Below are 14,001 nucleotides of genomic sequence, written 5' to 3' on the forward strand. Positions count from 1 at the left end.
GACTAGGCCTACAGAAAAAATTTCCAAACTAACATGCATGGCATGTTAGGCACCAGCATGACCCTCCCGGTGCCAAGTGTTAAAACCTTCCACCTTGAAGCAGGAGCAGCAAAGCCATTCCTGCCGCTCTGCTAGCCCTTCCACAAGCTGCTCCCGGGCCCTTCCTCACCTTCAGACTCAGGCCCTTCTTCTGTGCTTGTCCCAGGACTTGCTCACTTCTGTAACAGCCCAGGTCACTCCAGAGAGACATTGAGCATTCATGTGTCTCTTGCCACCTGACTGTGAGCTCATAAGGGCACCACCTGGGTTTTATTATCTGCTCATTCTCTAGCACCAGCCATTCACAAAAGCCCTTCTCATGGACATGAGCACAAAAGGCCCTGAAAGGGCAGAATGAGACCAGAGGCTCTGTCCCGAGGGTTTGTGGGGAGCCCCTGCCAGAAGAGAGGTATGCACCAAGCTTCCTCTGTCACCACCACCCCTCCAGCTTTCTGTGGCACACCCCATCCCACCAAATTCCTTTCTCATGGAGAAGATGCAGCAGTTGGAACAGGAAAATATACAAAGGAACTAAGATAAATAATGCATGGCCAGCATTATATATATTATATATTATATAATGCTGGCCACGGCCAGCTCATGGCCAGCACAGTGGCTCACACCTAGAAGCCCAGCACTTTGGGAGGCCAAGGTTCGAGAATCACTTGAGGTCAGGAGTTTGAGACCAGCCTGGGCAACATAGCAATATTTCTGCCTCAAAAATAATTATATTAGCCAGGCATGGTCGTGCACACCTGCAATTCCAGCTACTTGAGAAGCTAAGGAGGGAGGACTTGATCCCAGGAGTTTGAGGCTGCAGTGAACTATGATCTCATGACTACACTCCAGCCTGGGTGACAAAGCGAGACCCTGACTTTAAACACATAAATAAAAGATAGTAAAAATAAGATAACTAATGCAAAATAAAAGCACACAGAGAGTTCTAAGAAACAGACTTTCACCTGGTTCTAAAGCACAGACACTCACCTCTGACCTCAAGTGCTGATCCAGAATTGCTCATCAACCTTCCTCCCTTCATCCCCACTTGGTTCAGCATCTCTAACACAGAAGCCCTTCTCTGGGGCTGCAGGCTCTGAGAAGCCTCAAACACCATCCTGGCTGGTTTTCTGTTCCATGTGGTTAGGATGGAACAGAAACCCACGCAAGCTGGGAGTCTGCCCCAGCTTATGACTCAGCCTTAACTCTGCCACTTCCCTGGGCTGGCTGATTTTCCCTTCTGCCACCTATCCCCCAAATCCACCTTGGGGACAACCTTCCAGAATGAAAACCAAAGCACTCCAACCATCATAAAAAGGAATGCTCTAAAGCGAGGGCATTCCCATGGGAAGGGCCCGCCAGCATGAAGGTTGGAGCTGGTAGAGAGGGAGCTGGGTTTGGGAAACGTGAGATGTGCCATGCCAGATAAGCAAGGAACTCACATGGCAAGCAAGTGGAGGGAAGGCTGGCCGGAAGAGAAATTCTATCAGGCATCACAGGGCCTAAAATGTTCCCAAACTAAGTGCCTAATGTCTATTTGGGGGGCCACAAAACACATTAAGTTTCTAAGCAGGCAATGGCTGAATCCAAGCAACTTTTTTTTTTTTTTTGAGATGGAGGCTCTGTCGCCCAGGCTGGAGTGCAGTGGCACCATCTCGGCTCACTGCCACCTCCGCCTCCCAGGTTCAAGTGATTCTCCTGCCTCAGCCTCCCGAGTACCTGGGATTACAGGTGCACACCACTACACCTGGCTAATTTTTAATTTTTAGTAGAATCGGGGTTTCACCATGTTGGCCAAGCTGGTCTCAATTTCTTCACCTCGTGATCCACCCACCTCGGCCTCCCAAAGTGCTGGGATTACAGGCGTGCACCACAGCACCCAGCCCAAGCAACACTTTTTAAAACTGGCAGGAGGATGGGGTGTTTGGGGGTGAGCAGCCAGGGATGGGAGCTAAGGGAGGAGGCTGTGGGCAAAACTAGGAATTCCATGTCTGCGCCAAGCCAGGGTAGAGTCCAGTGGAGGTAAAGTGCGTTGTTGTTAAAGATATTCTCTGTGGGCACTGGGGCAGGGAGGACAGGGAAGGGAGACTCCTTAAGACGTGACAAACAGGTAGCTGCAGGACAGGGAGGGAAAGTATTGGAGATGACTCCCAAACTCCAAGCCTCGGGGGCAGCAGAAGGAGGCGCCTAGCACAAACACAGGGGAGGAAGAAGAGCTGGCTGGTGGAGAGTGAGTCGGTGGAGACCAGAAGTCCCTCTCCGGCCTAGGGGCAGAGCCTCTTGGGATAGGGACCCTCCCTGGAAGCAGATGCTCCTCTTCTCTCTGAGGGACAACCCCAGCCTTGTCCTCACCCACTGATGTTCAGGACTGACAGAATCGAGAATTCCATAGGGGAAGACCATTTCCTCAAAGATGTTCTCGGAGACTGTGGAGGAACATGAGTTCTATGACAGGAGAATAGGAGGAGTGCCTGAGGCACAGCAGCCTAGGGTGCTCAGAGGGCAGAGGAGAAACAGTGTGCTCTGGTCATCAGGACGGTTTCCTAGGTGTGTGTGAGGGTGTATGGGGGGCTGGGGGTGGGGTGGGGGACTAGCCCACTGCTGCCAGGCGGTCCCAGGGCCTGAGGCCCAAGAGAGGCCACGGAGTCTGAGAGCAGAAGCAGGAAGGCAGGGCTGGAAGGGAGCCAGCCCACATGGGCTCCAGGAGTGGCTTTTGGGGGGCCGGTCAGGCGTCCTTGGCAAAATGTTCCAGTGAACAGTGTCAGACACAGGAGGGGTAGGAATTGAAGAAGGACGTGGGGAGGAGGGGACAGTTCTTTTAAGAATGGGGAGATCTGAGCAGAGAAAAGAGAACATATCAAGTCACAAATAGCAGATGGGTGGGGTAACCTCAGGAAAGACAGAAGACAGGACTGAACAAAAAGTTCCACATCCATCTCCACAGGGGAAGGCAGGGAGAAGAGAATGGGTGAAAAGACAGAAATGAGGAGGACCATGTACTGCTGACGGCGCCAGCAGGGTTCTGCCAAGATTCCCTGAGTCCTCTCCACTGGGTAAGAGGAAGGGTGTCTGCTGGAAATGAGAGAGCCAGCGGTGGGTCTGAACGCTGGGGAGGAGTGGAGCAAGTATGGAACAGCTTTGGGAGGCTTCTCACATGTAATGTGTATACAGGTCTTGGTAAATTGCAGGTTCTGATTCAGCATGTCTGGGCAGGGCCTAAGAATCTGCATTTCTCACCAGCTCCCAAGAGATGTCAATGCTGCTGGTCCAGGGACCACACTATTAGAAGCAAGATTTAGAGAGGGAGATTAGGAGATGGAGAAAGATACTGGCATAAGAATTTGCCTTAAGGAGAGACTCATCTCTGATAATCCCACCTGGGGTAAAAGCTGAGACTTGAAGAAGTCTTGGTGGGAACGGCGGCCCCTGCAGGTGATGGTGAGAGGTATAGAGAGAAGGGCTGGTAAAGAGGCTAGGGAAGGAGGTGAGAGGGCCTGTGTGATGGTAGGAGAACCAGCAGTGCTGCCGGGACGCCTCATCTGGGCCAATGTGGGACAGAACACTATCTCACACTTGGAGGCCCCCCAAAAGAGGATGTGAGTCAGTTGGGGCAAGAAGGTGTTACTGGAGGGGTGTCTGAGCGTGCACGTGGCAGGCAGGGCAGGTAGCCCCCTGTTCTGCAGGGAAGTGCAGGACTCATTCTGGGCTTGCTCAAAGCCTGGCCAGGACAAGTGGGGAGAGGGGCAGAAATGCCTCTGCCCCAAGGTCAAGGGCCAGGTGACTTCTGCATCAGGAACTAATAAAGAAATGAATGGAATCTGAGAGGGAACGCGGCTGGGGAGAAACAGGAGGTGAGCTGAGCTCTGAGCCTACCTGTCCAACCTGCAATCTGAAATTATGAGGTTCCTGAAAGGCACAGGTGGAAACTAAAAAAGCTTTAGGCTTCGGTAACCCAGAATCGGAAACAGGGATGATGGATGCAGGGAACTCGCGTAGCTTGTCTGGGGCCCCAGCCTGAGAGAGAGACGTTTCAGTCCTTGGCTGGGGTTAAAGCGAGGTCAGGGTCGCCGGGGAAATGCGGGAGTACAGTCACGCGGGAGAAAAAAGTCAAGAGCGAAAGCCCGGAGGCGTCAAAATGAGCAGCAAGTCCAGGCACAGGGCGTCGGGCGCGGAGAGTACGGCGGGTGCAGGGGGAGGGAGGTGAGGCGGCGAAGACGCCGGGGCTTCCTCCGGAGGCGACGGGGAGGCCGCGGAGGTTCCCGAGCGCTGCGGGGCGCGCATGTCCTACTCCGGCCGGGCTCCTTCGCTGCGCGGCCCCAGATCCTCCCTGTGCGGGTCTCGGTGGCCCCGGTCGGGCTCTTCTGTTCCCTCCCGCGGCCTCCGCCAGGCCGCAGCCCCCCGCCCCCGCAACCGACTCGCTAGGGTCCGCCCCGCCGCCGCGGCCCGGGCCCGGCCGCTCCTCCCCCGATGATGTCACGTCCCCGGCCGCCCCTCGGCCGGCCGCGCCGCCCCGCCCCCGCCTCCCCCGGGCCCCAGTCCCCTGGGCCCGCCCGCTCCCGACATCCCTCCTCCCGCCCGCGCTCCCTCCCTTCGGCTACCGCTCCCCCGGGAGCGGCGGCGGCGGCGGCGGGATGGCCCGGGCCCGCGGCCAGGCCCCGGGGAGCGGCGGGCGGCGGCGGCCGCGGCGGGGCGGCGCGGGAACAGGGCCCCGGGGGGAGTCGGCCGGGCTGCTGCTGCTGCTGCTCCAGGTGCTGCCGCCCGGGGCTACGGCAGGGCCGGGGCGCCGGGGCACGCGGGGCGCCGGCGCCGGCGGCGTCTGCTGGCCTGGCGCGGCCCCTGCCTTTCCCCGGGACGCGCGGCTGCTGCTGTTCCTGCCGCCGCTGCCGCCACTGTCGCCGCCGCCGCCGCCAAGCTCCGCGCCCGCAGCCTCCGCCTCCCGGATGGTAATCAGCGCCCCGAGCTGGCGCCGCGGGCGGGCGGGAGGTGGGGGCGGCGAGGGGGAAAGGGCGGGCAGCCCCTCGCCCCCGCCTTGCCCTAGGCAGCTCCCGGGGCGCTCGGGCCCCCCCCTCCGACGACCGCGGCCCCGGGCAACCGCCAGAGCGCGCCTCTGGGGCGCCTCCGCGCGGACCGGGTGCGGGCTCCGCTCCCCGCCCTCCCCGCCGCACTCGCAGTCCGCCCGCCAGCGCCCTGGCCGCGGGGGAATCCCTTCATCTCCCCGCCCCGCGCCCCAGGAGGGGAGGGGACAGCGCCGGCGCCCGCGGACCGGCTTTCTCCGAGGGAGCGCCCAAGAGGCGAGCGCGCACTGAGCTGCCCCGACTCGACGCTGCGCTACTGGAGGCGCCTGGTGCCGTCGGGTCGGGCAGAGCTGGACGCCCGCAGCCTCGGCGGGAACGGACGCCGGGCGGTGGGGGCGCCCACTCACTGCGCGCCCTCATGTTCCCTGCGCAGGACGCTCTGCCCCGCGGCGGGCTGAACCTGAAGGAGGAGCCGCTGCTGCCCGCCGGCCTGGGCTCCGTGCGCTCCTGGATGCAGGGCGCTGGCATCCTGGACGCCAGCACCGCGGCGCAGAGGTAAGCGCTCCGACCCGACCTTGTGCGTTCGGGTGGGACGGCTCCGCACCGCTTCGGCTCAGCTTGCTGAGCTGCTGGAGCCAGGGGCAGAAAGAGCCCTAACTCTGGACTGTCCCTCCCACCCACCCCGTCCGGAGCGCCGGTGCGGCCTCCTGAGGATGTGGGGCGGGCCGGGGCGGGGCTTCTGCCTCTACTCCGGGCTGTCCCGGCAGATTTCTGACGGCCGATCGCGTGCGCAGCAGTGAACGCCACCCTAGCCGGGCCGTCTGTGGCTCTGAGAGAAGAGGCAGAACCTCGAGCCTTGACCCACAGCCACCGGCCGTCTAGGAACATCCAGCCCCTCCTTTCTGGGCAGACCCAATGCCTCTCCTTGTCCAATTCCACAGCTCTCTGTCAGGAAAGGCACGAGACCCAACCCTCTTTTTCCTTTCCCACGCCCCTCAGAGTTGGAGGATGGGGGTGTGCAGAGCCAGATAAGTGGCTGGGGGCTGGACAGTGGAGAAGAGATGAGGTGGGCAGTCGGCCTGGCTTGACTGATTGGCCTGGGAACTGGGCAGGGCCCCTGCCTCTCCCTCAGGTGTTTTTCTGGTAGGTCCTGTGTAAGGCAGAGTCCATGGGAACCCAGCACCCACACCGGCCTCCTCTGACTTCTTTGCAGGGGTCTCGGAACCTCAGTAGGAGGTTGCCTCCAGGATTTGAAGGTGAACTTTTAAAGTTTATTGCCCCCCCCTGCCAAGCACCTGCACCTCCCCCACCTTCACCAGGCTTCTTGCACCGCCAGCTGTGACCATGGAGGGAGGCTTTTAGGAATCCGACGGGGAGTCACCGTGGTTAGGATTAGGGAGGTGTCAGCAGAGCTGACACCTGGGACAGGATGGGACTGGGCTTCCAGAAGTCTGAGTTGTTGCCACAGCCAGAAGGGATTCTGACTGGGGGCTTAGGGCCAACCGGGCCTGACACAGGAGCCCACTTTCACACCCCAGAAAACACCTCGACCTCACGCTGTGACACACACCGCGTTTCATGGGCAAACTGAAGCCGGTTCTGCACTCCCCTCCTTTCATGGCTGGCAGGAGGGAACGCTGGGGGGCTCTGGAGCTATCTATTCCGGAAGAGAAAGGGTCTTGTGAATGAAATAATTTCCAAAAGTTTTACAAGAGATATAGTTATATTCCAGAAAATCGGAAAATAAAAAATGTAGTTCCTCCTTTCTCATACAACTACGGTTTGCATTTTAGTGTATTTCCTTCCTATTTGTCTTCCCATTAACTTGTCTCTTTCTGTGCTATGCTTACAGTTCCACCTCCTGCCTATTCTTCTGTTGGTTCTGGCTTTTTATTTAACTTGAGATGGTCAGTTTCTTAACTTGGCCCCCTCTTTATCCCCACCACCTGCTGTGTGGCGAGAGCTCTTTGTAAGCGTGGGTGAGGAGTGCTGGCAGGGGCCTCTGGGAGTTAAGGTTCCATTTCTCTGCAACCTTTCCCTCTGTGCCTACCCAGAGGCAGGTCTGATGATGGGGAAGCAGACGTGAAGGAGGCAGCACCCTTGGAGACTGTGTGGGGTTCAAGAAGTGTAGGGATAAGATTTCTCCCAGAGCATGGGCCACAGCAGTGGTGTCTGCATAGTGGGGTTGAGTGGGCTTGGGGTGTCCAGTCTGAGTCTCCACATGGTTAGGGCCACCTTGCTGGGATGGAGAGGGCTTCTGCAATGTGAACAGGGGCGTTTCTTCAGACTCGGTCTGCTAATCCCCAAGTTTGGAGACTTCTCTGTCTCAGGAAGTAGACTGGGAGCCCCCACACGTGGCTGACTCTCCTCCACATCCCACAGGGAGCCGCCGTATCCTTCCTCCTCACTCTTCCCCGTATTGTGTGTCATCACTCCGGTTGTATCTTGTTCTTCAGTCAGTCCTCTGCGCAAGTCTTCCCATCCCAAAACAGCAACAATGAAAATTCCTCCCCCTGGCCCTGCCTCCACCTTCATCCGCTGCCCGGTTTCTCTCCCTCTCATCTCTGAGAAACTTTCACGGAAGCGCTCTCCCAAAAGGCTGCCTGGGATCCAGAGTTGGCTTTGACAGCTTCCTCAGCCTCACCCCACAGTTGCCTGGGTTGTCAAGGCTTCAGAATGTTCCTTTCCATGCCCTAGTACCAGTCTCAGTGTCCTCAGCCACCACTTTTAGCAATAAAACCCCCTGGCCCTCCACCCACTTCCTCCCTGGCTTGAAGGTTAACTGCACGCTGGTTGCCACTTCAGCCTCTTGACCCAGGCCCCCAGCCCCTTGCCACGCCCCCAAAACCATCTTCCCCACACTGGGGACCAAAGCAATATTTCCAAAGTACTTTTTTCTGATCATGTCTTTTTCTGATTAAAAATAAAGTGACCAGGCCAGGCGCAGTGGCTCACACCTATAATCTCAATTCTTTGGGAGCCCAAGGAGTTCACTTAAGGCCAGGAGTTCAAGACCAGCCTAGCCAACATGGTGAAAACCCATCTCTACTAATAGTAAAAAAATTACCTGGGCATGGTAGGACATGCCTGTAGTCCCAGCTACTTGGGAGGCTGAGATGGGAGGATTGCTTGAGCCCGGGAGGCAGAGGTTACAGTGAGCCAAGATAGCACCACTGCCCTCCAGCCTGGGTGGCAAAGTGAAACTGTGTCTCAAAAATAAATAAATACATAATAAAGTGACCACCCCCCATCCCCACTGCTTCCTCATTGATATCTTGCATTCAAGGCCCATCACAGTCTGATTCTAGCCTTCGTCCCCAACCTCCTCTGCATGACACTTGGCAAACGGTGGATACTTGGAGAATTAGCTGCACCTCCAGTAAGTCCCAAGGTCTATTGAAACAGTCCCCCTGCCCTCAGCACCCACGCATTCACTGGATTAAGTCTCACCAGCCTCAGGACTCCCTCCCACACCCGCCGACCCCAGCACCTGCTCTGTCTCCCACCTCCCACCCTGCCCAGGGGAGTGACTTTAGTGCTGCCTACGAATGCTTACCATAGGCCAGCATCTGTTGTCCTCTGCCTGTCCTGATCCTCCTTGCCCTGCCAGCTGGGGCCTTTCCCTAAGGCAAGAGCAGCGGTCCATTCATCCTTGTGTCCATAGCACCCAGGGCAGGCTCAAGTAGTCCATGTGGGGGTGGGGGCGATGACTGTCCACCGAAGGAAGCAGGAATATTTCTCAGAGGGCTCCCAAGTCCCTTTCTGTTGGGTTCCCCTTTTGACTTTGAAGGCTCCAAGTTTCAAAGGAGCTGATACCTGACCCAGGACTCAGCTACTGGAGCAGCTACTCCTGCCCAGTTCTACAGATTGGCTTTTACAACAATGCCAAGATTTTTACAGAAGGTAGGCGGGGAAGAAAAGGCCCAGAAGGCCTGCTAAGATCAGCCAAGGAGGCTCTGCCAACAGGGAGGAATGTTCAGAGCAAAAGAGGGGTAGGAAGAGCAGAGGGGCTGTATACCCTTAAACCGGAGGCATTGGGGATGGGAAGGCTGGTGGAGAGGGCTTCCCTCTCCCTACCAAGGTCTTCCTACCAGGGAAGTCTGCACAAGGACCTGCCCCTGCCCTGAGGATCCATTGCCCAGTCCCAGCTCATCTTCCCCTGACTCCCCTGAAGACCAGAGTCCTCCTGCTGGCAAACTCAACCCAGAAGTCGCTCTCTTCTTCTGACGTGCTTCACAGGCTGGGAGACCTCTGGAGGGCCCAGGCCAGACCTCCCGCTGGAGGAGACCCCTGGAGGACCCAGGCCAGCCCTCCCACTGGAGCTGGTCCCTGCACACTAGCCAGGAGGCCAGCTGGGGCTGCCTTTCCTGTAAGCAGCTGCAGGCTAGCATCCCTGCTAGGAAATGCTTTTGTTTGCTTTAATAATTCATAGCCGATCCTCAGCCTGGGACCTGGCAGGCAGGCCTGTGGGTGGGTGGTGAGAGGGTGGGCAGAGAACAGTGGAGTGGGGAGTCTTTAGGTAGAATTGAGGGCCAAAGGAAGAGAGGAGAGCAAGCCTGTGAGATCCTTCCCCCCACCCCCACTTTCCACCCCTTTCAGGAACTGGTCACTATGCCAATTTCCTAGGGCAGGAGAGCGGGGCAGCTGCTGGGGCAGTGGGAAGAGGGGATAGGGACCCTCCCCAGACCCAAACATCCTCTCCAGCAGGACCATCTGGACACAGGCTCTGGGAAGCTGCCTGCAGCCTCCAGGCCCTACCTGTGCAAGCATTGTTGAGGTGGGTGCGCCCCAGTGAGCTGCTGCTTTTATCTTCCCCAGTCTGCACAGTCAGGGGTTGGGCATGTCAGGGGCTGGGCAGGGCCAGGCCAATAGATCTTGTCTGGGGCAGGAATGCCAGGCCCAGCTTGATCATCAGTAGCAGTCCCGGGGTCCAGAGGATGCCTGAGGGGAGAGTGGAGGCCAAGGGGATGCTTGGAGGAAAGGGGGGATGTAGAGGAAAGGGACTGATGAAGCCCTGCCATGATGGGGCAAAGAAGAGTGGACTTAGCAGAGAGAGACTTTGGGAAAATCTGGGAAAAGGGATGAGTTGCAGGAGTCATACTCATTTTGCTCCTTCCACTTCCTGGGGTGAGGGGGGTCAACAAAGAGCCCCTGTCCATTACTGATGAAAGTAGGGCTTGTCCCCTGTGGCCCCAGCATCCCAGACACAAAGATAAATTAAGCCCAGACCAAGGCAAGGCTTAAAACCTTGAGTTATCAGGGCAGTCAAGAGTTATCAGGGCACCAGGATTTGGTGGGGAGAAGGGAAGGCAGAAAGCCTGGGGGTGCTTCTGAGAGGAGGCCAAGGCTCCAGCCTCAGTCACTTGTCTTCTGTGGGATTTGAGCTGGCTGTAGTTAAATTGCTCACATTTATAACAAGCATGTAGTCAAGGATGTGAAGAGCCATGAGTGGCCTTACGAAGAGAGAACAGAGACTGTGAAGGGGACTTTGTACCAGACAGTTGTGCTGTGGCAGGGGAGAGCAGCTGCCTGGAGAAGGGCCCTGGAGTGTCCTGCTCAGCCTTGCAAAGGAGCTTCTTCCGGGACCTGCTGGGCAGTCTCAGCAATAGCAGTCAGACACTTCTGCAGCCCCCAGCATCTCCCACAAGCATCCGCATACACTCTGGAGCACAGTCCACCTGAATGGCAGGGGCTGTGAAGGTCAGGTTGCCCTTGGTGTTGGCTTGAACCTGGATTCCTAACACAGCGCTCAGGAAGCCCATGCACATCCGTGCTCACTACCAAAGCATGTTGACTCTGACCAAAATGCATCTGTGCAAAGTACATTTTTTTTTTTTTTTGGTATCTTAAACAGTCTCCTTTAATTTTTGCTCGATTTCAGAATAAAGAGGTGGAGGTGAATGGGGCATGGTGGAAGTACAAAAGTGAGCATGTTCTCTTCCCAAATCTGGCAAATCTGGGTTCTTAAGTACAGGGGCAAATGTCCCACTGCCTCAGCACACTCTGGAGTTGAGAAGAAAGCACTTTGAATGTTGTGCTTGAAACCATCTTTTTAAGAAAGCAAGGAAATGTATGATTTATTTTGCAGTCTTGCAAAGTGGTTAATGTGGCTGTTTTCGTCACTCAGCTGCATTTCTGTGTGGCATGGTTTGTTCGCTAATGATGCTGAGTGAATAAGCTGTTTCTGAATCATGGGTGCCAGCAGTACATACGCCAGGTGAGGCAGTTCTTACTTGCATTTGTCATAAACTGAGACCTGCCAAGCTGCACCCAGGCCCTTGGGGCTGGAGCTTTGCTGACCTCTGAATGGCTGGCAGTTGGTACCCACCCACATTCCCTCAGGACCCTTGGTCAAGGGTCTGCCTCCCCTGCTGTTATCTGCTTCCCTTTGCTTGAGAACTTGCTCAGGGTGCCAGAGCCTGCTCCGTCCACTTGCACAGCAGCCTAGAAGTACCTGAGAAGTGACAGTACCCCAGCTCCCTCACCCATCCCTCTGAGGGTATAATGCTGAGACGTACATTCCATGCTGTTTCCAGAGTTCCCCATGGGCTGGAGCTCCAAGTGCCCACAGTGGGGACTTGCGGAAAACGCACCCCCTATAGGCTGCCTTTTCATCTTTGTCTCACCCCAACCCCCAGTGTTTCCAGGAATCACTGCCCACTATTGGTATTTGAATCTTTGTCCCCAGGTCGGCTTCTAGGGGAACCCAAATAAAATAATTGCCTCTCCAGGCTTCAGGGGCTCTGTCCCCCTTCCCTCCCCGTTCCTTTCTTTTAGACTAAGGACACAAATCAAAAGACATCCTCACAGTTTCTCTCCACACCCCTGTTTGTCTTAGGCAGCGCCACTTTGGAGCAGCACCATGGGATCAGAGACCTTGGCCCTGGTCCACATCTCTCTGTCGCTAAGCCAGTCTGAGAGCAGAACGTGGCCGCCACCTCCCACCTGGGTCCTCACACACCTGCACCCAGGATGTGCCCATCAGGGACCCTCAGACCACTCAGCACCTCCCGAGCTGTTTGAGTCTATCTCTTTGTTTTTCTTTCTGTTCTTTAATCTGGGTTTGTTTTCTCTTTAAAAGAGCATCAGCTACCCGCAAGGAGTAAGAAATCTCCCCTTCCCCTTCCCCAGCCCTCTCTCTTTGGAGCTTGCATTTCCATTCCATGGGCGTTGATTAGTCACCACCTGCACATTGGGGTCAATCAGAAGAAGGCACGGTTCCACATCTGCCTCCGTCACTCTCGAGTCCTATTCAACTCACTGTTCCTCATGTCCTCTGTCTCTTGTTCATAGGAAAGTATCCTTTGCTCGTCTTCCCTTGAGCTTCTCCAAGCCTGGCAGGGCTATGAACAGGGTGAGCTGGGGCTCTTGCCCACTCTGCAGTCCTCCTCTGGTCGGAACTGGGCTGGAGCTGTCACTAACACTGGCCTGTTGTCCATGATATGGATCTTGTCCTGCCCCTGTAAATTAACCAGTGCTGCTCCACAGGTGGCTGTGAGCCTGGGAGGATGAGTGTGCCTCAGATCCACTGAGCTGTGCTGGGGAAGAGCAGGATGCCACTCTGGGCTTTCTTGGGGCAGTGGACTGAGCCCAAACCTACTAAGAGGCAGGGCACAGGCACAGGAGGCAGGACAGCCCGTCCATGACCCCAGCCAGCAGGAAACGCTGGCCCAGAAACCCCTGGGGAACCTGCTGTCTTTCTCCTCCCTGGTCCCTTTGCCCTCTCTCCTATGTAATCCCCTCCTGCAGGGAGGGTGAGCCCTGTGAAGGGAGGTTGGCTTGAGGCTTATGCCACACTTCTCAGGTCTGGTCCTCAGGACCCTGGCAGGAGCTGGGGGGCAGCCAAGATCCAGGACTGGCTGGTATTTGCCAAAGGGCATGGGTAGGACAGGAAGTGCAGGCCAGCATCTTTGATTTATGCTGCACCAGTCTGGAATTTGGCCTGGGAACTTGCAGGGTGCCTGTGTAGAAAAGGCATGTCCAGTGGTCTGGGAGATTTCGTTATTTCTCAGCATTCACCCCTCTCTGGCAAGGCCTCCTTTTCTCTCTGTAGCCTCTCTCCCCACTGCCTGAGAGCCTTCCAGGCCCCTTCACTGGGCTAGATGACAGCCACAGGGACCTGGGGTTGCTTCACAAACCCACCTCCTCTAGCCTTCTCTCTCACCAGGTGGTCCTGGAACCCATTCTCAGTGGAGTTCAACTTAAGCTGGTCCTGGGAGCGGGAGGGAGGAGCTCAGGGTTGATGCCTCATTAGCATATTCATCAACAGTAATCAGGGCCCTGCTGTGATCAAAAGCCCTCTTAGGGCTTCCTTGCCTCTAGCTGGCTGTGGAGCGGGTGAGGGGCGATCAAGGCCTCTACTGGAAAGGACTGTAGCCTGAGGGGGAGGGGGTGGAGGGAGCAGGGAAGGATGGAGGGACAGTGAATTCCCTAGGGAAAGGAGCATCTGTAAGAAGAACCTGTGATAGGAAAGAAAAGGTGTTGAGGCTGTGCACAGTGGCTCAAGCCTATAATCCCAGCACTTTGGGAGGCCAAGGCAGGAGGATCACTTGAGCCCAGGAGTTCAAGATCAGCCTGGGCAACATCGTGAGACCCACCCCCCATCTCTCCAAAAAATTTTTTTAATTAGCTGGGCGTGGTGGCTTATGCCTGTAGTCCCAGCTACTCAGAAGGCTGAAGTGGGAGGATCCGGTGAGCCTAGGAGCTTAAGGCTGCAGTGAGCTATAACTGTGCCATTACACTCCAGCCTGGGTGACAAAGCAATATCCTGTCTCAAAAAAGCAAAAAAAAGATATTGGAGGATTGGAGGTCCTCTCCCCTCATCCCGATCAGGGGACAAGAAGACTTAGGCTTTTGCCTCCTAAGTCAGCATTTCATGCGGACCCCTGAGGAAGGCTCCAGGGCAAGCTTTCAAGAGGAGGAACCATTTCCATTTTATTATTTATTATAA

The 14,001-nt window shown here is 56.4% G+C and overlaps 1 protein-coding gene across 5 annotated transcripts in view; it reads left to right on the forward strand.

Moving 5' to 3' along the window:
- The first annotated feature begins 4,554 nt into the window (after positions 1-4,554).
- The window catches only part of EBF4 (EBF family member 4), a 69,395-nt gene continuing 59,948 nt past the window's right edge, over positions 4,555-14,001 (forward strand). For 4 of the 5 annotated variants that reach the window (XR_008481180.2, XM_035298252.3, XM_054255166.2 and 1 more), the window contains exons 1-2: positions 4,555-4,979; positions 5,485-5,606. Coding sequence is in view for 4 of the 5 variants with exons in the window: in XM_035298252.3 (XP_035154143.1) it covers positions 4,668-4,979; positions 5,485-5,606 (434 nt within the window). In the remaining variant the exon portion in view is untranslated. Of the gene's footprint in view, positions 4,980-5,300; positions 5,607-14,001 lie in introns of those variants that run through there. The other variant, XM_054255168.2, reaches the window with a different exon arrangement.

Source organism: Callithrix jacchus, chromosome 5 (assembly GCF_049354715.1).
Source record: "Callithrix jacchus isolate 240 chromosome 5, calJac240_pri, whole genome shotgun sequence".
Lineage (NCBI taxonomy): Eukaryota > Metazoa > Chordata > Mammalia > Primates > Cebidae > Callithrix > Callithrix jacchus.